General features: G+C 39.2%; 1 protein-coding gene and 1 pseudogene across 1 annotated transcript; one reads left to right on the forward strand and one right to left on the reverse strand.

Moving 5' to 3' along the window:
* The first annotated feature begins 4,811 nt into the window (after positions 1 to 4,811).
* On the forward strand, positions 4,812 to 19,662 carry Mlana (melan-A). The gene is made up of 4 exons (XM_027943082.2): positions 4,812 to 4,888; positions 9,643 to 9,739; positions 17,887 to 18,000; positions 19,442 to 19,662. The coding sequence occupies exons 1-4, from the start codon at positions 4,812 to 4,814 to the stop codon at positions 19,508 to 19,510; spliced, it is 357 nt and encodes a 118-aa protein (XP_027798883.1). The 3' UTR covers positions 19,511 to 19,662.
* Positions 13,566 to 16,423, reverse strand: LOC114098851 (transcription initiation factor TFIID subunit 13 pseudogene; annotated as a pseudogene).
* Positions 19,663 to 24,919: the final 5,257 nt, after the last annotated feature.

Below are 24,919 nucleotides of genomic sequence, written 5' to 3' on the forward strand. Positions count from 1 at the left end.
CGAAGCTCACAGGAGTGAAGTAACTTGCCAAGATCACACAAGTCATAAGCAAAGGGAGCTGGGATTCAAGGCTCTCGTGCAGCATAGGGAGGGAGCATTGTTGCAGCCTCACTCACCACAGAGTTGCCTACTTGCCTTCTCTGCTTCCCAAGCGCCAGCTCTGTTTGGCTTCTACAAAAGGTCTCGGCAGCATCAATCCACATTGACGGCAATAGCTCTGGGGTCTGCTCACAATCTTGTGGAGGGAACTGAGGGTTTCTAGCCCCAAGGAGGATGAGTAAAGAGAATTCTGTCCCCTGAGCACTGTAAGTAGGATGATTTTGGAAAAAATCAGATGTCTCCAGACCCTTCATGAGATGGGCCTGTGATGCAAGGGGCACCATGCTCACTAGGTGGCAGTAGAGAACCAGCAGTGGCCAGCAAGGTACTAGGGTTCAAGTTCTAACCCTTGGGCAGGTGCAAGGGATGTAATAGTGGTCTGAGCTGGGACCAAGAGGTAACAGATGACCGTCCATCTCATAAGAATAGTTCACTCTGTTGTTAAGCATGTTTGGTGTCCGATACCATACCAAGCACTTGATAAGCATTATCTCTTTGAACCTGGGAATACTGTTAACCCCATGGTTTGGATGTATATGCTGAGAATTTCAGAGGTTCCTGAGTTGCCCAAGATCCTGCAAACTGAGGAGATGTAGTGCAGGCAGGTGAGCTAGAGCCCCTTCCAAGGACAGTTCTGCCAGGGAAGGAAAGGCAGTCATTTGCAAGTGTTGAGGGTGAGGCAGGTAGGACCTGGCTTGGGAAGACTGGAGGTGGAGCCTGAGGCTGAGGCCAGTCCAAGGACAGTCAGTAGGAGTCTAGTCAGGGAGAAGTTCTGGGGGCTTCCAGAAAATAGAATGTGGTAGGATTTTCAGGCTGAGGGTCCCAGTGAACCCTTATTTGAAGAATTATACTCAGTTTGTCCTGGTCATGTTACCTTGAAGGACTGGGCACTCAGAAGCCACAAACCACTTAAAGACCCAAAGAGGCCAGACTCAGTGGTAGACACCTGTAATCCCAGGGGATCAGTAGGCTGAGGCAGGGGAAAGAGAGTTCAAAGCCAGCCTTAGCAAGTTAGTGAGGCACTTAGAAACTCAATGAGACCCTGTCTCAAAATAAAAAATAAAAAAGGGGGGACTGGGGATATAGCTCAGTTTGTAGAGTGCTTGCCTTGTATGCACAAGGTCCTGGTTCAACTCCCAGCATCACCAAAAAAATAAAAATAAAAAAAGGCTGGGGGTGTGGCTCAGTAGTTAAGCATCCCTGGGTTTAATCCCTAGTACAAAACAAAACAAACAAAAAATAACAATAGCAACACACACACACACAAACCAAAGAGATAAAGTTCTGTGAAAGTTCTGTCAGGACTCCCTCCCTGAGGTTAAAAAAAAAAATCACTGGAGAGAGGTGTCCTGTGACCAACAGGCTGGGCCTGGACATGGAGCTCTCTCTGAGGAAGGGGTTAGGACAGTAGCCTTGCAGTCTCCACCCTGGAAGGATGCCTCCTGAATCAGCTCCCAACACCAGAGAACTCAAGTGAGAACTGGGACTTCACCTGACTCTAATATCCAGGTCAGCACCACTCTCCTCAGTGGTGGTACCACCAGTCATCCAGGGGTCCAGGGGAAGTGAAGAATTCAGCCTAGCACAAACCTTGGCCTTCTTAGTTTAGAACTGCAGCCTTCTTTGAAGACTAGCAATCACTACTAGGACTTTCTGGGAGTTACAGGGAATAACACTGAGATTCAGGTTAAAATCTCTCTCTCCAATTCACTGACAGGGGCTTATATTCTTCCCAATTTGCGTACAAAGTCTCCTGGGCCAGCCCCAGTTCTGGGAACCCAGACCAAGTAGTCATGTTCTATTGTTCTGCCTCAGGGCCTTTACACTGGTTGTGCTGAAATGCTTTTCTTTCAGGATTTTTTTTTTCCCTCCAGCATTAGGGGACAAGCCTAGGTTCTTGCAAATGCTGGGCAAGCACACTTTACCAATGAGCTACATCCCCAATTCCTCTTTCTCTATCTTTTCATGGCTGACCCCTTGTCATTTAGATCTGTTTAAATCTTTCCTTCTTTCAGAAAGGTTTCCCTCGGTTTTGCTTAATAAGGATCAACTCTTCTTTTTCTGTTTTGTTTCTCCCATTACCAAGTCCAGTGATGGCTATTGAAGTATCCAGTTTCTGGTAGAGTGATACTGCACTCACACAGGGCAGCTCCTGTCCACAGACCAGCATGGAAACTGGAAAGGCACAGGATCTGAAAGGAGTGGGGTCAGAGGGCTCAAATGTTAGGGTGATGGGAGCTTTGTGGTCACTTAACTCAAGTTCTTGGCCAATAAGAACTCTCACATTCCTTAATTCTGGAGGGAGTTTTGTTTTGAGGGTCTTTGATGGCCACTTAGCAAAGGTGACTACAGTGTCCCACTGAAATACTTCTGGGATATACACATTTGACTCCCAAGGTAGATTTGGATGTTAAGTGCAATTATCCTGGTTTCAGTCAGATTCATAGTAGGTCATATTCCACCTTGAAAAAGAAAATTTCATCTTCCCTTTGTAAATGCATGGAAACTCACTATCCCCACTGGGAAGTTAACCCCAGGTCATCACAAAGAACTCAAGGAGCTCAGCTTGGGAAGTTTTAGAGATCTTCTAATTCCTCTTATTGGATGTGAAAGTGTGGGACTGGATGATCTCCAGACCTGAACTTACAGGTTCTTCAACTCTTTGAGGAAGAGATGAGGGAGAGTCTAGGGTCCCCAATTAAATTTGGATTTCAAATAAACAAAAAAAAAAATTTTAGTATATGTCCCATGCATTATGTGGGACATATTTATACTAAAAAATATTACATGAGACATAATTATACAGAAACATTATTTATCATTTATCAGAAATTCAAGTTTCACTGGGTATTCTGTATTTATCTAGCAACCCTACAGAGAACCAGCATTTAAAATAAATGACTTCCCCAGTCATTTGATGAAGCATTGACACTGGGGAAAACAGAGGCCACAGTGAGCTGTGGTTTTTTTGAAGGTGTAATGAAGTCTGTTTCTTTCATGCCAAATAAGCAATTACAGACGACCCGTCAGGAATTCAAACCCGTGACTATCATGGGACTCAAGACCAAGGCAAAAGAAAAAAAAATGTTAAAAAGATTAAGAGCCAGAGAAGCAATCTTCACACACACAGCCAGCGAGCAAGCGAAGGACTAGCTCATCAGGGACGGTAAGGACATTCCTTTTCACTGTCATTGTGTCCTATTCTTCCAGAACAGGGCCTGGGAAATGCTGGTGGACCTCTCTGCTGTCCTCATTGCCTACCTGGTTAATTATTAACAGGATTTCTCCTCAACATGTGTACTTCTCCAACTTCTGGGTATTCACAGTCTCTTCCTAGATTCTCTCTCTGTCCTCTGCAACTTTTGAGAATAGTGATTATTCCTGGAGTGCAGGACAGTCTGTTGGTGACTAGCAGCTCCCTGCCTGGATGTACTCTCCTGCCATTTGCAGGACCACATCTCATGTTTGAGTGGGATGAGGTGCATTTGCTGTCCCTGTACTGTTTGTTGAGGCTCTGAGCTTGAGGTATAGATGTACAAAAAAATTTAAGCAGAATTAATTGGGTTTCTTGTCTATAATTTTGAAGAGCATTCACCCCTACATTATCCACCTGAGGTAATCAATGAATTCAACTATAATTTCTTTTTTACTACTGGGAAAGGCAAATTACACATAAAACGCCCCCAATGGAAAGGAGTCATATGGTAAAACCCCCACTCTGCTCTTCATTCTCTCTGATGTTCAAACTGGAGCCCATTAATATAACTCTGTAGGGATCAGGACTTTGAAATTCACAGAACAGCGAAAGGGAAGAAAAATACACAATAGTAAGGAGAGAAGTTTCCATTCTTGGTTTTTAATGAGTTCATGAACTTCTTATTTTTCTTTGTATATATTACAATATTTTTTAAAAAAATTGTTTTAACCCCTATCCATGAGTTGTGAACTAAAGGGAAGCAGAAATTAGTTTAGGTGAAAGGGAAAAAAAATTGTCAGACAAAGTCAAGTCCTGAGCTTCCTTGGCTTATTTTGAGTGATATGCACAGGTCAAGCTAAGACATGTGCGGGGTGGAGTTGGAAGACACTATGCTTGGTTGCTCTGCTTTACACACCCATGGCCCAGCTTGAGCAGGGGATGCTTTGAGAAATACACATTATCTCATCCTAGCCACTGTCCAGTCCAGGAAATGATATAAAATAGTAACTCTGGAGAGTTACTAGAAATTATAGTTAAAAAATTATAGTTGAACTCATTAATCACCTCAGGTGGGTAATGTAGGGGTTACTAAGAGTTACTAAAGTCTTGTTTTATTAACTAGTGTCCTAGGTCAGGGAAGGTCGAGAATGAATAGAAATGTGTTTTGTTTCTTTTTGCTATAAGTTTATGTATGGAGTCAAATTGAAGACAAATGAAGAGCACCACCCCCATAATAACTTAGTTTGAAATATTTTTGGCTTTCATGTGTAGTTTCTTCTTCAAGCTTAATTTTCCATTAGTGGAAGGGACTTTCTAAAGTCCTGAATGTTAGTGAAAGAAGTAGATACAAATCCTCTCAGAGAGAGAAAAACCAGAAGGTCCCCCTGTCAATTCCCATCACCTGGCAACAATGTCTTTGTGGATCTTTATGAGATGTTGCATAAAAACACTTTAGATACACTAAATGATGCCCATGTGCCTCTCTGTTAGGTGTCCTGTGCCGTGACCCCACAAGATGCCACAAGAAGAGGCTCACTTCATCTATGGTAACCTCAGGAAGGGGCACAGTTATTCTTACATTACAACTGAAGAGTAAGTTCAAAACAAGACCCACTAGGATTTTCAATTTGCCAGACTGCTTACTTCCACCTACACAAGCTTGTGTACACATTTCCCTGTGTTTATCTCCCCAGACAGTAAAAACCCTGACAATAAAAGGAGACCTTAGGGTCCTATAAGGGGCTCTCTCAAGCTTCTCTTGGGCCAAACAGGAAGGGAGATAAGAATAACTAAAAGTTGGATCTTGCTGTTCTTCTCCCCCCCACCCCCCAGGCATCTTGCTATTCTTGTCTACATTCTGGGGTCTTAGCTGTAGGTTCCCAAGCTGGAAAACACCTGCCCAGGATCAAGATGCTTTTTCCCCCAAACCTTGTTCTCTCAACTCCACTCAGGCTCCTGAAGGTGCTTTGCAGACAGAATAAAGTTGACTTGCCAAAGAGCCCATGAGGATGAGGTGCAGGTGTGTGGACTGATTTCAGGATGAAGATTGTGTCCATGACCTTTGCATCATAGCCTTATCCTACAGAAGGGTATTTGGTATTATGAGTTAATTAAAAATAAGTATTTATATGATTAGCATTTCCAAGTGCTAGGCATTGTATACCAGCCCAAAACACTGTTCTTACCTTTGAAAGTTTTCACAATCCACTGAGAGTTAATCTCAGCAAGTGTAAGTGCTGTTAGGGGAACACAGAGGCTGCAGGACATACCCCCTGAAGGAATGGGTGTCCAGGTGGAAGGGCGGGCTCCACCCTCTGAGCAGGGACTCCAACAGGACAAGGAGCCAGACTTTTATTTGGACCATTTTTTATGTGGTCTATTAAAAATTCCCTAGAAATCTCTACTTTTAGAAACAGCTGTTGAAAAATCTTCAACAGACCCAATTATCAGGAACAAGCAAGATGAAGAATCTATCAGATACCAAGGAATAATTCAGGCTGGGAGCATTTCCTCTGAAGACCCCAGTGAGAGTCTCTCACTCCCTATATGGTCAATTAAAGAAGGGGGTGGTGGTAATATCTTTCAACAAGTTGTCCCAAGAATAAAAATATGCTCATTTTAGAGTGAAGTGGAGGGTGGAGAAGGTAAATTGCACATGGAATTATTTAGGATATTATTTCAGCTACTATAAGATGACTTGACAACCTCTTCTTTAAAATGTAATTCTGACTGGGGCTATAGCTCAGCGGCAGAGCGCTTGCCTAGCATGCGTGAGGCACTGGGTTCAATCCTCAGCACCACATAAAAATAAACAAATAAAATGTAATTTTGTTAATCTCCCATGTAGTAGTCCAAGTGTATGAAATTCAAGCTGGCCAGCCTCCTTCTCTCTGATTACTCCCCTTGGACATTGCTTTTTCTAAGAAACGGTGTGTCATCATCTCTGTGTCTCATTAATAGAAAGGGGGAGATAAAGGGAAGGCTAGGGCCATTCCTTTCAAGTGACAGGCATCCTCTGCTCACCCACCATGTGGTGATGCTCACCCTATGTTGTGCTGTATGTGAGGAGAGTCTTAGAGAAAACTGGAAATGTGTATCTGGCCATGATGTTGGGATTTAAATCCAGGTTTGTTTGCCTATGAAGCACTATGCTGCAGGCCAGCAGAGGCAAATATTTGCACAGTCCCATCCAACAAGAGGCTAGGGCAGAGATCAGAATGTCTACCGTGAAGCCAAAGGCTGGAGGCTGGAAATGGTCAGCTCAGTAGGCTGGAAAAGAGCCGTTTTTTGCTTCACAGTGTCGTCCCTCCCAGCTGGGGAAGCTAGTGGCCAGATGGCATCCACAGCCCAAACAGAATTGCTCTCAGGGTCTAATCAGGAAGACAGAAACCAATCAGGCATTTCAACCTTGGTATAAGGAACTGGTTAAACAGGTGCTGGGCCTGAGGAAGCAAAGGAGACCCAGAGAGGACCCAAAGGCAGGAACTGCAGAGGCTGCTTCCACCCCTGGGGCTGGGTAAAGAACGAGAAGTGTGGGGCCGTCGGAACTTGGAACAGAGAGAAGGGACCCCACAGAAATGGGACCCACAGTTCTGAGGAAGGATTTCTGCTTAGTTGGTCCTGGGGCTTCAGGAACTTAGAGGAAGGGCCTATGGATTAAATGCTCAGACCTCTGTGGTGGGCACTGATCAGCTAGTGAGAAGCATAAAAGGCCTGGTCCTGGAGTGGCAGAAGTAGAGCTGGTGAGAACTAATGGTGAGAAGAACTGCCTCTGGGGCTATGCTAACTGGAGGGAACACCCCCTTCTTCCTCTTCCAGTTTAGTGGACTCCCTCTAGGTGCTAATGGGAGCCAATGAGCAAAAGAGAAGTGGGGTTTGTAGAATTCGACTCCAGCACCTCAGGCAGAGCATAGAAAGGTGGGTTTGAAGTTGGGGAACAACAGCTTAATAAAAGTCATATGGAGTTTATTACCATCATCATATAAAGGAGTCTCTAACTGAAGGCCTAAGCTTTCTGTCTTGCATCCTGAACAAAGGACTGATGCAGAGTCAGGTGGATTCTCTGGTAGCTTCCCTGAGAACACAGGGGAGCCTCAGGCTCTAGCCCTAAAAACAAGTGAACAAACAAACAAAACCCACAAAACCCCATTTGACCTGTACGTGTGGGAGTGGTCTTTGCACAAGCAGAATGCCATTTCCTTTGACATTTTGCTGTCTGTATGAAGGTCAAATGACCAAAGCTCCCACAAAGTGACTTTCTTAACCTCAGTCTGTGTGGGCAGGAACCATTGAGTACATAGAACGACATTATAGACTAATCACTTCTGCATAAGGCCACCAATGTCAGGACTTACCCTCAGCTGACCTCCTGTAAACAGGTGGATGGAGATAGGGAAACACGGACAGCTGTACTGTAGCAACAAGTCTCTGAGATTCTCCGAGAATATTTATCCTTCTCACAATCTTACCACCACCAGATAGATTGAGGAAGAACAATGTGAAGTAGGCAACCCCCAAAAGGGCTTTGAAACCTCAGTAGATAAGGGATCCCACACTGAGTGGGCATAAATTGTCTACAGAGCTTGCTTTTAAATTAATCTCAGCTAATTCTGCTGCAGGTGGTGGTATCTGGGTGACACTTGGGAACCCTGCTAAGATGAGCAGTGGGTTCTTCTGGTGTTCCTTTGTGTTTTATGCACTCAGTCACCTGGGAATGTTGTGAATACAGTGTGACTGTGCATAAAAAGCTAGAACAGAGTTCTCTCTGTTCTAGGGAACATTCTAGGGGAACTCACAGGGTAAAGTTAGAGCACAGACATGCTGGGAATTTGATCAGCTGCCTCCAGTCATGAGAGCACTTTGTACACTCCTGTGACAGCTTCATTTTAGGAGAGAGTGATTTCTGCAGGAAGAACACTGGCCTGGGAGACTGCAAACCTGGGTCTGGCCTAAATTCTAAAGTTCCTTCTTTGGGTGACTAGTGCCAGTTACTATGATTGCTGAGTCTGCCACTTACTGGTTGTGCAACCTTGAGCATTGTACCAGCCTGATGTCAGCCATAAAACAAACATCATATTTACCTCAGAGGGTTGTTGTGAGGATAAAATGAAAGCACATTTGCAGGGTGCTTAGCATGGAGCCAGACACAAATTAGTACTCAATGGATGGATGGAACAGGAGTCACTAGGGTGGTAGTGATGCTGATGCTGAGAGATCTTGATAGGTCTCAGCTTCATGATCTAGAAAATGGGTAGATTGATCTCCATAATTGGGTCAGAGCTTCCATAAGCTCTGCAATTGTTTGGTTCTCTGCATCCCTTTTGGAGATGGACAGGACTTGTTTGATACCTCAGTAGCTTGGAGCTGAAGGTGGTGGGGCAGGAGGAACTAGGCAGAACTCTCTCCAGAAGTCTCTGTTTAATCTTGCTTCTCCTGTAGCTGCTCAGTCTCTTGTAGATCACCCAGATCCAAAGAGCCTTTTTTAGCAAGTTTATAGCCACAAATAACACACAGTACTCTCAATTTTGATTGGGCTGTTGTGTGGAAAATCAGGGAGATGCTAGTTAACTGACAATCTTATGCAGGCAGTGACAGCCCCAGGCCCTGATTCCAGTGCCTTCATGGTAACTGTAAGGCTTCTTGGGGGTCACAGGACTCAGGGCCCCTAGGCTGGTTTAATCCCAGATTGGCATTCTATGCTTAGGATCAGATCCTTCCCTAAGAAACTAAGCTCTGTTCTAGGTTTAGCTTAGAATCCTCTCCCCAGGGTCACAGGGGATGCGGGGAGAGTATGGGGCCTCGGGTAGCTTTGTCATTTGCTATCTCTGGATAACCATGGATGAGAAGTGGCATCCACCTTTACAGGGTTATTATGAGAATTAAAAAAGCTAATGCATGTAGAATGTTCAGTGCAGCACCTGACTTATTGTAGATGTTCAGTTAGTGCTAATTTATATTTCCTTTTTCTGGACTGAGTTGGGGAAAATGCTTTAAACCAGTCCTGATGAGAAGAAAAGATAACTATGCTCCAATAGACATATTACCCACATGAGGATCAACTGCTAGGGCACTTCCTGTGCCTAGAACTTGGGGGCTTGGGCCATGCAGTTAGCAGTGGTCCTGTGAGTACACACCTGAGAGGCTCCTAGACTGGGACATGTCTCTGATTCAGGAGCTGAAGGCCTGGTGGGGGTGCCCTGTGTTGGGGATGGCAAACTGCCTGGGGACTGAGAGGTGCTTCTCTGGGCTATTAAAGCCCATATGAAGAGAGAAGAGTGATTTATATTTTATTACAATCTGAAATAATGTTTCCGTGCCAAGTTGGACTTGTCTATCTCTTGGGCCAGGGCTGCAGGGATTGGCTTCCTGATAGTGATCCTGGGAATTTCACTGCTCATCGGCTGCTGGTATTGTAGAAGACGAAGTGGATACAGAAACTTGACGGTTGGTAGAGTTCCCACTGCTGGGGGATCCTTTCAGATCAAGGACTCCTTTTCTGCTCCTTTCTCTGAATTTTTGGGGAAAGGGATAAAACATTCTCATGATCATCTCTAGCTTTGATTCCTGCATCTGATTAATCTTTCCATACTTTATACTTCTGGGAATTCTTCCTTTCCTTCTGCCCAGGCATGAACTCCAACCAGGAACTTGCACAATTTCTTTGGTTGTACTTGAAGCAAACTTGAGAACTTGACTGCCATGAATAGCTGAGTATAGTGTTCAGTGGGGGCACATAGAAAGGGGCTTGTGATCACCTGAACAGCAGGACATTAGACTCCTCAGATTTACCAGTGCTTTGGGATATTCTCCCTGGTTGTTACTCCCTGTAGTGGACTGCTTCTCCAATCTTGTCTCTTTTACATCTTTCATCCTGGGTAACCTAGGAAATTCCAGGTTCTCCTAACTTTCTTACTACATAGCCTGGGTATCCAAAACCCCTCTGGGCATCAGTGCAATGAGAAGACCATCCTCCTCTCAGCAGTTCAAAGCATCCCTATTTTTATTTATTTTTAATAAGCTCCATTTTTAGGTGATCAATTTGGTTTAATAGTTATCCTTTTCTTCATTACCCCAACAAACAGGATGCTAATACAACAACCCTATCTGCTCTTCTGGCACTGGGTGCTTCTTCCCCACGAGTGGGAAACATCAACTGAGTCTATAATTGTAATTCTGCCTCTCTTATTAATACACCTGGAAACTTTGGGAAAGTATTGTCTTTACAGAAGATGATGAAAAGTCCCATTCTTTATTCAGCAAAGGTTGTGTGAACGAGTGCAGGATTGGTGCGTGTGGGTCTACAGCTTGGCAGTATGAAGAAAAGGAGGAGAAAGCAAGAGATGCACCTTCCAACACTTTCCTTCCTTGGCAAGCCACTGGGCAGTTTTGTATCTTCTTTTCCCTAATGCCCTTCTTACCAGTGTTTTTCCAAATACAAACCATGAAAAACTGGGCAAATTTGGGGTCTGACACATCACAAGCAGAGCCCTCTAGTTGTGTTCATATTCAGTGGGAAAGAGGAGAAGGTGCTGAGTCTGACTAAGAGGACTGCAAATCAACACTGGATCAGGAGGTTAGTGACAGGACTGGGGCTCGTGTGACAAGTGCCTCTGCACTACAGTTTAATAGAGGGACTTTGCTTTCTGTCATAGAACTTCATTTGTACCTCTAGCATGAGTGAATGACAATAACCCTATAATTGGTTATTTACTTTTTGCCTCTTCCACCCATTCACAGCTACCTTCTCCCCCCAATTTATGAACCAGGACACTGTACCTCCAGTGCTTGGCACATAGCAGTCACACAGTTGTGTGGCATCAGTATTTGGTCTCATTGCCTACCCTTGACTTACTTTGCAACCTTAGATTTTAATTTCTCCAAGCTTCATTAGCTCTATTCTACACTTAGACATGGTAGAAATATGTGATATAATACAAAGTTTATCAGTTTTTATTTAATATTTATTTCTTCTGTTTTTGCTTCATCATATATTTGTATTTAAAAATCCACAATGGTTTAATCTTTCAAGGAGTATAGCTACACAAACTTAATATGTTGGTACGTACTTCCTAACCATCTGCAATTATTAGCTTGATGTAACTGAACACAAAGAATGATTTTTCTCCTTTCCGCTTCAACACTCATTTTAAATTCATTCAATTTGAAGAGTAACAGAGAATCTTATTGCCATGTGCTCAGACACTGTGAACATTTTTGGTTGGTAAGGTCCAAGTCCAATTTCCATTCCTCTAGGATTAAATCAGTGATTCAAAGAATTTCTGAAAAAAAAAAAATTGGTATGTGGGGGGGTGTTGGGGGAGTGGTACTGAGGATTGAATCCAGGGCCTCACACATGCTAGCAAGGGCTGTACCACTGAGCTCCAGACCTTTTTAAAAAACATCTATTTTGAGACAGGTTTTGCTACATTTTCTAGGCTGGCCTCAAACTTGCCAACTTCCTGCCTCAGTTTCCTGAGTAGCTGGGATTGCATGTGGGCACCACCATGCCTGGCTTGGAATTTTCATGAGATAAAAAATGTTGTGTTTGAATTCCATGATTTCTCCAGTGCCTAAAAAAATTGCTGTCATACTTGTTTTTAAAATTAACATTAAAATCTTGTTTTGAGACTTTCATGTCTCTAGGAGAGCGAGGTTGGGAATCAGCAGTCTAAGATATTTAGGCAAAATTATGAAAGATAGTGCTGTAAGTACTGCAATTTAAGTACATAATTACCTCCCTTTTTCTCTTCAGTGATTCTATTTCTATTTTAAAGCAGAAGAACATAAATGACAGTAAACACAAGCTTTGGGTACCTGAGATTTCAGTGATCTTTACTTGGCTTTGAAATGTGTAATTTACAACTTCCATTGACCACAGTATGGTAGCAAGGTTGGTTAAAATTTAGATCACCAAAAATTTCTCCTTTGGTTAACAATTCCCTTGAGCCCCGCAGATCACCTTTCAAAAGGAAAGACTGCTTCTGGCAGCAACATGTTTCCACATCAGGGAGTGGGAAATAATTTTTGAGGAACTGGACCTGGTTTTTATACATACTTGTTTTACATCTTCACTTGGAAATTTAGTACATAATACTTTTGGATTGTGGATTAGAATTTCAATGCCCTTGCTGACAGCTCAATTTACATTCCTGTCTCAAGGTATTAGGTTTCTCAATGCATGGTCAGGAGCCACCTGCACTGAAATCATCTGGAATTCTCACTAAAATGCAAAATCGGGGAACATCTGTGGTGGTGGGATCCAGGAATCTGCATTTTATTTTTTTTCTGTTTAATTTTTTATACTTTATTCCTTGTATCAATAGATTAAGAAAGTAAAATTTTCCCAGGTACTGATTTATAGATACTATTTATAAGTAGAATCAAAAAGCTCAGTTTCACAAACAGTAACATTCAGTGATCTCTTTAAATGCAATTTTAATCCTTATTTTAAGCTAAGGGCAATAATTTAATGCAGTAAGCTAAATTCACACAAAACCTGTATACTGTGAACTACAAAAGTGGTTTTTGTAGCTACATACAGTTTTAGTCAACTACACATTTCCACAAGTACTTACAAATATGTTAAAAAAACACTACCCCAAATGCTTATCCTACCATTAGCTCATTAAACATCGCCATTCCTGCTCCTGAAAGTAGATGATTGGGAAAATGAGTTCTAAAACTTAAAAAGTAACTTAAGTCCAAAAGGTTTTAAATCAAAAAAGTCTTTCAACATGGAAGCATCAACATGAAACTTTTAAGTTTCTAAAAAAATAAAAATACAAAAATCACTCTTTAGAAAATATTAAAACAAATTATCATTTAAGACACATAAACATTCTTACAAAAACTTGTAGTTTCAAATATCATCTCCTTAAAAGAAAACCAGTTCACTATCTTTAATAACATCTCAGACTACTGTTGTCTAAAAACTTCAGAATATGTAAGGCATATGTCTCAGCTGTCATAGTCAAAATGACACTTAGATTTCACATATTAAACAGCTATAGTATAGCTTATAATGGCACAAATATACCTAACACATAAATACTATTTCATCCTTTAGATAGTCAAAAGTCAGAAGGAACTGCATAATTTGTAAGGTACTTTAACTTACATGTAGTCATTAAACTCAGTAAGTAATTCAAGTATAGTCATGTAAAGGCAGGCAATTAAAGGCTCAAGGATCACTCTAAAATCAAAGACATGAAAATAAAAGCTGAAAACTTTGTTTCTCCATCTTTCATTTACATGCCTAGATATTAGGACATTACTGAACAAAATATACAATTATTATATATGATTTCCACAGAATATAATGAAATTTCATGAAGTACAAAAATTATCAAGATCCGTAGTTTGCTTCATCAAATGCTTTTCTAGCTCGTTTCAATTCTTCATTCATGGTAAGCAAGTCTTTAACCCTAGCAAACTTCCTTGGGTCCTTTCGAATCAAGAAGACGATATCTTCAACTTGTACTCGACCTTGTCTTCCAATTGACATTGCCTTGTGAGTCATTTCAGTGATGAACTCTATGACAAGATCTTCAAGAATATCCACTGACTCAGTGTAAGGATTCTGGTCATCCCCAAACCCATACATCATACATCGTAATTCTTTAGAAAAAAATCTCTTTCTTTTACCCTGTCCACCTTCTGCACCTCCTCCAATTTCTTCATTTTCCTCCTCAAAGGTCGTGTCTTCTTCCTCATCTGCCATCCCACTAGCCCGCCAGCCCACAGCCAGAATCTGCATTTTAGCATGCACACTGAGTTTGAATGAAATGCAGAGAATGGGTAGTAAACTGGGAAAGTGAATCACACTCCTATTCTATGGTAGTTCAGAGACTTAGAAGAAAAGACATCAATAATTGATGAAGGCAGTTTTCTTCTTTTCTTCTCGGTATGCTTTTTATTTCCCTTTCTTGTTGCATTAGCTAGAACTTCCAGTGCGATGTGGAAAAGGAGTGGTGAGAAAGGACATATTTACTTTGTTCCTGATATCAGTGGGAAAATTTTAAGTTTCTCATCATTAAGTATAATGTTAGCTATGTTTTTTGGTACATGTTCTTTAGCAAAGTTGAGAAAATTTCCCTTTGTTCCTAGTTTACTTAGAATTTAAATCATGAATAGGTATTGGATTTTGTCAAATGCTCTTTCTAACATCTATTGATATGACCATGTGATTTTTCTCCTTTAGCCTCTTAATGTGCTGGATTACATGAATTGATTTAACATGAACCAAGTTGCTTGTATACCTGAGTAAATCTACTTGTTTATGGTGTCTAACTTTTTTTTTTTTTTTAACACATTGTTGAGTGTGATTTGCCAATATTTTCTTGAGGACTTTTGAATCCATGTTCATGAGAACTAGTTTCTTTTCTTGTCCTGCTTTGGTATTAAGACAATACTATTTGGTATTAAGGCAATAATATTAATACAGTGGATCTTGTTTTTGACTCACACTCAGAGAATGAGTTAGAAAGTACCCCTTTGCTTCTTTCTTATGAAACAGATTATAGGGAATTGGAATAATTTCTTTCTTAAATGTGTGGTAGAATTCACCAGTGAACCCACCTGGGCCAGGTGCTTTCGGTTATCGAAGGCTACTAATTATTTTTTCAATTTTTATGATGAATATAGGTCTAACATGGTTTATTTCTTCTTGTGTGAGTTTTGAAAGATTGTGTCTTTCAAGGAATTAGTGAATTTTGTCTAGGTTTTCAAATTTGTGAGCATAAAGACGTTCACAGTATTTCTTGATTATCATTTTTCTGCCCACGAGATCTTTAGTAATGTCCTCTTTGTGTTTTCTTTTTCTCTCTTACTTACCCTGCCTCAAGGGCTTTCTTTATTGACCTTTTCCAAGAAACAGCTTTTGGTGGAGAAAATTTTTCTATATTTTTCATGTTTTCAATTTCATAGATTTCTGGTCTTTTTCTTTTTTTTTTTTTTTCTTCTGCTTGTTTTGGATTTAATTTGGTTTCCTTCTAGTTTCCTAAGGTAGAAATTTAGGCAATTGATTTTAGATCTTTTTTTTCTTTTCTAATGTATGCATTTAATATTATAAATTTTCAGGTAAGTACTTTCACTGCATCCCACAAACTGATAAATTGTGTTTTCAATTTCATTTAGTTCAAAGTACTTAAAAATTTCTCTTGTAGAAGTGTGTTGTTATTCTTCAAGTATTTGCAGGGGTGGGGGATTTTTCAGCTATCTTTCTGTTTTCTTTTTTTGTATTAGTTTTTTGTTTTAATTAGTTACACATGACAGTACAATGACCTTGACATATCATACATTTGAATCAGATGGGATATAATTTCTCATTTTTCTGAGTGTACAGGTTGCAGAATCATATTGGTTATCTTTCTGTTTTTCTAGATTATCTATCTTGCTGATTTCTAGATAAATCCTGTTGAAATGTAAGAGAGAACTGCATGATTTCTATCTTTTTTTGTGTGTGGTACTAAGGTTTGAGCCTAGAGATGCTCTACCACTGAGCTGCATCCTAAGCCCCTTTTAGTTTTTTTTTTTTTTTTTTTGAGACAGGATCTCTCTTAACAGAATCTTTCCCAGGCTAGCCTTGAATTTGAGATCCTACACTTCAGCATTCTGAATCACTGGGATTGCAGGTGTGTACCGCTATGCATGGTTCCTCATTTGTATTATTTTAAATATGTTAAGATATGTTTTATGGTCCAGAATGTAGTTGATGTTGGTGAATTCTATGTGACCTTGAGACTATGTATATTCTGCTGTGTTGGATGACAAGAGCATCCAGTAGCATCTAGACTCTAGGTCTATCATATCTACGTGGATTGACAGTTTTAACGGGTTTAACTGTGTCCTTAGTGACTTTTTGCCTGTTGGATCTGTTCACTTCTGAAAGAGGGATGTTAAAGTCTCCAAATATAACTCCACAAACATAGTGGATTCAGTGGTATCTCCTTGAAGTTCTATCAATTTTTGTCTGTATATTTGCTGCTCTGTCATTAAGTCTGCATGTTAAGTTTTAGGTCTTCTTGGAGAATGAATCCATTTATCATTGTGAAATGCCTTTTTTATCCATGACTTTATGTGTAGTCTGCTCTTTATGAAATTAACATAGGAATTTCCACTTTCTTTTCTTGTTTTGTGGTACTGGGGATTGAACTCGGGACCTCGTGCATGTAGGTGAGAGTGCTCTATCACTGAACTATATCCACAGAACTTTTAATTTTGAACAGGGTCTTGTTAAGTTGCTGAGGCTGGCTTCAAACTTGCTATCTTCCTGCCTTAGCTTTCGGAGTTGCTGGGATTATATGTGTGCCCATTATTCCCCCTACTCCAATATTAGGGATTTAACCCAGGGGCACTTTAACACTGAGCCCCATCCCCAGCCTTTTTTATTTTTTGAGACAGGGTCTCACTAAATTGCTTAGGGCCTCACTTAGTTGCTAAGGCTGGCCTTGAACTTGTTGATCTTCCTGCCTTGGCCTACTAATTTGTTGGACTTATAGGCATTTGTCATTATTCTCAGTTTCCTGTTTCCTTTTGATTAGTGTTAGCATGATATATCATCTCTCTTCATCCATTTACTTTCCACATACATGTGACTTTTACAGTGGATCTTGTTTTTGACTCACATTGACAATCTAATCTGTTAACTAATGCATTTAAACCATTGACATTCAAAGTGATTATTGGTAATAGTTGGGATCAGTATCTACTATATATGTTATTGTTTTGTATATTTTTTGTCCTTGTTCTTTGTTCCTATTTTTGTCTTCCATTCTTTTTCTGCCTTATGTGGTTTTAAATGAACATTTTGTATGATAGCATATATGGAATTTCATATATGATTCTTTTTTTTCTAAGTATATACCTTTTAAAATTAAATTTTTAAGTGGTCGCCCTATAGTTTGAAATATACATTTTTAATTCATGTCCCCTTTACAGGTAATGTGAATACCTCATCCTAACAAAATCATCTAGTATTTCCTTCTCATTTGTTGCATCATTTCACTTATATAAGAATACATAATTAAATACATTGTTATTATTCTAACTAGTTGCTATGTTTGATCAATTAAGAATAAAAAAAATAAGTTTTCACTTTACCTTCATTTATTCTTCAATATTCTTCGTTTCTATATGTAGATGTGAGTTTCTGGTCTGTATTTTCCTTCTTTCTAGAGAACTCAACATTTCTTGCAAGGCAGGTATACTGGCAATGCATTCCCTCACCTTTTATTTGCCTGAGAGAGTCTTTATTTTACCTTCATTTTAAAGACAATTTCATAAGAGGTTCATTTTATAGATTCAATCTTCTCCTTCCCTTCAGAAATATTTAGGTTACCAACCTGGTGTGAAGCATTTCACCAATGCTTTTCCTTTAGTTAATTCCCACAACTCTGAGAGATAGGTGGTATTATCTTCCTATTTCTGATGCAAAAACTGTAATTCAGAGAAGTAAAGTGACTAGCTTGAGGATACAGAGCAAATAAATTGCAGAACCTCGATTAAAACCTATTCTTAAGACTTAGCCTCATCTTTTATTTAACAGACTCAGTTATTTCTTGCTCATTCACTTTTATGAATTTCTATTGCAGGACAAAAGTCTTCATGCTGGAATTCAAACTAACTTGAGAGAAAGATGCCCATATGAAGGGCTTGGTCATCAGGACAGCAAACTGTCTTTTCAAAACCAAAACTGTGATCTTCAGGTAGGCTGAGATCATGCATCTGGATATTTTTCCATATGATTGCTTTTAGCTCTATTGAACAAAATTATTTCTATTGAAAAAGCAAGGACAGAGTGAACATATTTAGTGGTATTAAAATGTAGATCTAAAAATGATCAAAATGGTAAATTTTGTTATGCATATTTTAGTACAATAAAAATGAGTTATCATAAATCAAAAACCAAATTATATCTTTTAAGTTTTATTTTGATACTGGGGATTAAACCCAGGTGTGCTTAACCACTGAGCCACATCCCCAGAGACAGAGTCTCACTAAGTTGTTTAGGGTCTCACTTGGTTGCTGAGGCTGGATTTGAACTCACGATCCTTCTGTCTCAGCCTCCTGAGCCACTGTGATTACAGGCATGCTCCATCATGCCCAGCTAAATTGTATTTTTTCATACTCAGATTTTCCAGGGTCAATAATGAGAGCCCTACACATAAGACCCAAAGAAGAAATTGGTTTTAGATAAAATATCCTTATGTTGTAGGTTGTGTTTTTAGTTACATTTGCCCTTTTCATCAATGTAGATACACAGAGAGGAGGAAAAAAGTATCTAATATTAATTGCATAGAGCTGTGCTTTAATGATGCAGTAGCCACTAGTCATGCATTTTTATGGATACTTGGAACAGTAATTTGAATTAAGACATACTATAATACACATCCTATTTCAAAGACAGAGTATATGAAAATCATTAATGATTTTACTATTGATTACATGTTGAGATGACTATGTTTTAATATGGCAGGTTAAATAAACTATTTTATCAAGATTAATTTTTATCTGCCTTTAAAAATGTAGTTACTAGAAATCTTTAAATGGCATATGTGGCTGGTACTATATTTCTATTAGATGGTACTGGTAGAGAAGCAATGGAACATAATGCTTGAAAGCACTGACTCTGGAGCCAAATGACTGTATTTGAGAATTAGCTTCATGTCTTACTGGTTGTATGATCTTGGGTGAGTAACTTCTCTGTGCCTCAATTTTCCACTCTGCAACATTTCCTAGAATGTTGAGCATGAAATGAAGGACTGACACATTTTTGCTCAGTTGGTAGTATAAATGTACCTTTGGACACAACTACAAAGATCTATGTGGTAAAGATTCAGTGTATATTATCTGTAAACAGAGTTCAAGTATTCATTAGTTAGGACTTGGGACTTCTATTGACATTAATTATCCAGGTATAAGTATACTTTCAGGTTTTGAGAAACCCCTTAGTCCTATTTTTTTTTATCCTTCTCTTTGACAGTGTTTCAATGTATATATTTATGTAACTGGGTGGAAATTAGATGTGAACACTCAGAAGTTTCAGTCTGCAGCAGAAATATAAACATGATGCTCTTTTGACTTAATGCCTCCCCAGAAATAGACATGGTTGCCAAAGCCCACGTTCTCCCTTTCTCATTCTCACAGGTCTCTGAGGCTCCTCCTGCTTATGAGAAACTTTCTACAGGACCGTCACCTCCACCTTACTCACCCTGAGAGCCAGCAAAGCCATCTGAGAAGTGCTGAAATGCTTTCCCTCACACTTTTGCTTTAACTTACTTTTGACATCTAATGTTCTACTTTAAAATGAACAACAATGTACATATCTAATAGGCCAGTGTTAAATTCTTAACAGGACAACTAGCAGTACTAATCAAGTGAGGAAATGATGAAAAATATTAAAATGGAAAGGCTTCATCAATATCTACTGTCTGTACTAGTAGTAATGCTATTAAATCCATTATTTTATGAATAACAGAACTCAAGTGGATGTTCTGGGACTATCTAATTTTTTTTTTAAATTGAAATTCGGCTAACTTATAAATTTTTATTCAGATTTTTAAAGTAGCAACCTCTTGACCAACATGAAATGTACAGAGAATTGTGGCACAAAGGACATTTACAAGCTTAAAACTAAGAACTGAAGGACCTACTTATCTGATCTGGACCATGTCAGCCACACCGCTTCATATATAATAAAAGATCCCCACCTTCAGTAATATATATAATGAAGTTATAATTACATTTTACTTTAAGGGTCAATGTTATCATAATTAAGGATAAGAATCTTCTCTTAAACCAAAAAGTGGTTTAAGGATTTAAATAAGCAAAAGTCACTAAAGTTTGACTCTGTCTGTGTACAGTCTTAAGTGTCCCCATGGCAGTTTAGCTATTTTCAGGTTCCAGAATCTCTCAAACAAGAACATACAAAAGAAACCATAAAGAATAAGAGATTATTGAGCCGTATCATTATTTGTATAGCAACAGTGCAATTTGCTTTTCTGCATGTTCACATATCACACTATTTATTATCTAGTTTTTTTTTAGTTAGCACATTAAATAAAACATTTGGCCAAAATAAAATAAAAAATAAATAAAACATTTGGTCAAAATTTATACCCACTACCTTAAATGGAAAACTAGCATCATTTTCCATAAACAGAGGATAACTATAAAAATGAAGATAATAAAAGCAGATTATTTTTATTAAAACCTAGGAAGACATTGATGGTTGTAGAAAGCTGTGAACCTGAGACCTGCTTTCTTGGCTAAAGAGGGAGATTACCAAGAGTCAGAGAAAACTTACAGGCTGCTGTTGACATAATCAGAAGGTTTGCAAGTTTTAAAACAATGGCTTTATCACTGTGTGATCTACTGTTATTTAATGCTGAGTTGCTAAACCACCTAAAATCATTTTGTGTCACTGGAAACATAAGCATAACATTAACCAAAGAAATTAGGCTGAAGGAAAATAATTAAAAAATGACATTCAACAAAATATGAAAATGTTTTTCTGCCTTTTCCTGATTCTTTCAGGACTTACCACTTGATAATACTCCCCTTCCCTGCCCTCTTTAAAAAAAAAAAAATCCAAATAGAGAAAACTTCATTAGGCATCTGGCAATCTCCTTCCCTCATTGGAAGGTCTCACCTGAGCTTCAATCCTCCACATCTACAGAGGGACCTGTGGCTTGAGTCCTAGACCTCTCCAGGACTCCCAGACTGACACCCACTGATGGTCCACTCCTTTGCACGCTGAAGGTCTGTTCTCACAGAGTCCCTCAAACAGTGTTCCAGGTGATGGACATGGGGGACTGGGCTGAGTCCGCCAGAGAAAAACTGTGAGAGTGAGATTTTATTGGAAGGAAAAAGAAGTGCAAGATTCAGAAAGACCAGCTCTCCTCACAGGGGAAGACTCACGTCTGCAGATAACTTCCTGGACTGGGAACCAGGTTCAGGGCAATCCTGGGAGGCACATGCTAAAGATGGAAAGGTCAAATGACGCAAGGAGCCTGGGTAGTGACCACTGAAGGAGAGTCTTCCTAAACTGGGAATGCTTAGATTGAAGGGAGAAACTAACTGGCCTCATAGAAAATTCATGAAATGTCCACTGACATTCTAATAAGGAAAACCACGGCTATTCCTACATCTGTTGAGGCCTTTCAGTGTCCTACACCTGCTACTGAACTCAGAAAAGAGAAACAAGGAGGGGAGTCCTATGGAAGGGGGATCCTTGTGACCTTTGTGTAGGTTAGGATCAAGTTTCCCTGCTGTTGAAGGAAACTTGAACTCAGAATGAGCCTCCCTATGCACATGGGTACAGGAATCCTCAACTGCAGCATGCCCCACCTTTCTGCCCTGACATGCTTTGGGGCAGAGAATGAGGGACAACATGGCAATACTTTAATACTCAAGGCCTCCTGCAGGGCCAGGTGGGGACCAGCCTGGTCAGAACTCATGACTGGTCTTTCTCTACCTATGATTGGTGTTTTCCACTTACCCAAATGCATTGTATAAATCCCACTTTCTATTTGTGAAGTGAGTGGAACAGAGTTAGCATTGTTTTATAGAACCTCATCTGCCTCCTCCTCCACCATCCTCAATGGTGTTGTCTGATGCTAGAATCAAGGTTCAAACTTTTCTGGATTTTTTTTTTTTTTTTTTGGAGATACTGATGTAGTTATTATAGAAAACAGCAGGCATAATTTAAGGAGGGGAAAAACTAGCCAAAAGACTTTCTGCCCAAATTAAGTTAGTGAGATTAGACTAGTTAATTAGTTACCTCTTCTGAAGTTACAAACATTGAGTTTGGCAGCATTTAGTAAATATCCGGACAGGTCCACTTGACACTTTAGAGTACTGTAGACTTTGTCTAAAAAGAACAGAAAATAGTCCCCTTTCATTTCATGGCTTCACTTCAAGGGCCCAGCCACTCAAAGAGGCATCAAAAATTCCTCAATCTCAAGTGATGACAAAAGCATTTTAAAATTTAGAACTTCAGAGGGATTTCCCCCATTGATGGTTTAAATGAAAATACTCATTTTTTTTTTTTTAAGAAAATCTAAAACTGCTTTCCCAAGAAGCTGTGAGAATAAAGAAAGAATGTGGAAAATTGGGGAACATTTTTTTTTAAAAGTCCAACAACTTGAAAATATGAATTAAAGAGGTTATAAATGATAGTGCCCTTTACAGCCACTGGGGAAAAAATACCAAAGATGATCCCTGCCTGCCCTCGCTAGAAAAGATTACACTGCTGCTGGCAACTTGCAATTAGACCAAGAGAAAACCAGAAATTTGAGAGCCTCTAGATTGCCAAACAAAGGTCAATTTGAAGAAATACATTGATGCTGTTAAACATTTCCTTGAAAAGGATTGAGGGAGAAAAATAAGGACTATTTAAAAAGTTAAGAAAATCAAATGAATCACAGTTCAAAGGAATGATCTCCAAACTAAATAAGTATCATGGTAGACTGCAAAGTGGAGTTTGTCTTTTTTTTTTTTTTAATTTGGTAAAGGGGAATTGAACAAGGCATTTTACCACCAAATTGTATCCCTAGTTCTTGTTTATTTTTTGAGACAGGGTCTCACTAAATTACTCAGATTAGCCTAGCTTCTCAGAAGAGTTTGGTTGAAAGTGAGATTCAATAAATGGATGGTATCAAACTAAAAATCTTCCTCGAGCAAAGGAAACAATCAAGAGCATGAAGAAGGAGCCTACAGAATGGGAGAAAATCTTTGCCACCTGCACCTCAGAGAGGGCATTAATTTCCAGGATATACAAAAAACTCAAAAAGCTTAACACCAAGAATTACAAATAACCCAATTAATCAATGGGCAAAGGAACTAAATAGACACTTCTCAAAAGAAGAAATATGGTAAAAAATACATATGGAAAAAATTTTCAATATCTTAGCAATTAGAGAATGCAAATTAAAACTACACTGGAATTTCTCTTCACTTCAGTCAGAATGGTAATTATCAAGAATACAAGTAACAATAAATGTTGGTGAGAATGTGGGAAAAGGGTACACTCATACATTGCTGGTAGGACTGCAAATTGGTACGACCACTCTGGAAAACTATATGGAGATTCCTCAAAAAACAAACAAAAACTAGGAATGGAACCATCATTTGAACCCAGTTAACCCACTCCTTGGTATATACTCAAAGGACTTAAAATCAGCATACTACAGGGACACAACCACATCAATGTTTATAAAAGCTCAATTCATTAATAGTTAAGCTATGGAGCCAACCTAGGTGGCCTTCAACAGATGAATGGACAAAGAAAATGTGATACACACACACACACACACACAATGGAATATTACTCAGCCATAAAGAATAACGACTTCATGACATTTGCCTGTAAATGGATGAATCTGCAGACTATCATGCTAAGTGAAATTAGCCAAATCCAAAAAAGCAAAGACAAATGTTCTCTCTGAAATGCTAATCCATAACAAAGGGCAGCAGGAGGGGAAGAATAGAAGTTCACTGGATTAGACAAAAGAAAAAGAAGAGAAGGGAGTGGGGTTAGGAATAGGAAAACAATGGAATGAATCTGACACAACTTTCCTATGTACATATATGAATACACCACAGTGAATCTCCACATCATGTACATCCACAAGACTGGGATCCTAATGAGAATAAGCTATATTTATGTTTGTATAAATATATCAAAATAGATTGTACTATCTAAAAAGAATAAAAATTTAAAAAATTTATTCCCTATGTAATACAGTATAACAATTATTCACATTGTATGAAGTATCATAAATAACCTAGAGATGAATTAAAGTATATGGAAGATGTGTATATTTTATCTGCAAACACTATACCATTTTATATAAGGTATTTGAGCATCCATGGAATTTGACAGCAAGGAATGATGGTACTTCAATCAAAACAACATATAACAGATTGAATGAAGAATATGGGAATCTAACTCTTTTCTATTAAACCAAACATTAAAGAGATTTGCAAAAATGTAAAAGAATTCCTCACAATTTTGGGGGGAGAAAAGCATATTAAACATATACCTTCCTTTAACATCTTCCAGTTCCATCAATTTTGTTGCAATGACAGGATTTCATGGTTTTTTAATGGCTGAATAGTATTCCTTTGTGTATATGTACCATATTTTCTTTATTATTTTTGGTACCAAGGATTGGACCCAGGGGCACTTAACCACTAAGCCACATCTCTAGATCTTTTTGGGGGAGCCGGAATCACTAAGTTGTTGAGGCTGGCTTTGAACTTCAATCCTCTTGCCTCAGTCTCCTGAGCTGCTGTGTCTGGCTGTACGACATTTTCTTGATCTAATCTGCTGTGGATGGATATTTAGGTTGATTCCAGAGCCTGGATATTGTGCATAGTCCTGCAAGAAACATGGGAGGGTAGTAGTGCTTTTCAACATGTTGATTTCATTTCCTTTGAGCATATTCCTAGAGTGGGATTGTTGGATCATTATGGTAGTTCCACTTTTAGTTATTTTTTAAATTTTTTTTAGAAAACATCATACTATTTTTCCATAATGCCTGTACTTACTATTTTACATTCCCCTCAACAGTGTATAAGTGTTCCCCTTTCTCCACAGCCTTACCAGCTTTCTTAGAATAG

This window comes from Marmota flaviventris, chromosome 13 (genome assembly GCF_047511675.1).
Source record: "Marmota flaviventris isolate mMarFla1 chromosome 13, mMarFla1.hap1, whole genome shotgun sequence".
NCBI lineage: Eukaryota > Metazoa > Chordata > Mammalia > Rodentia > Sciuridae > Marmota > Marmota flaviventris.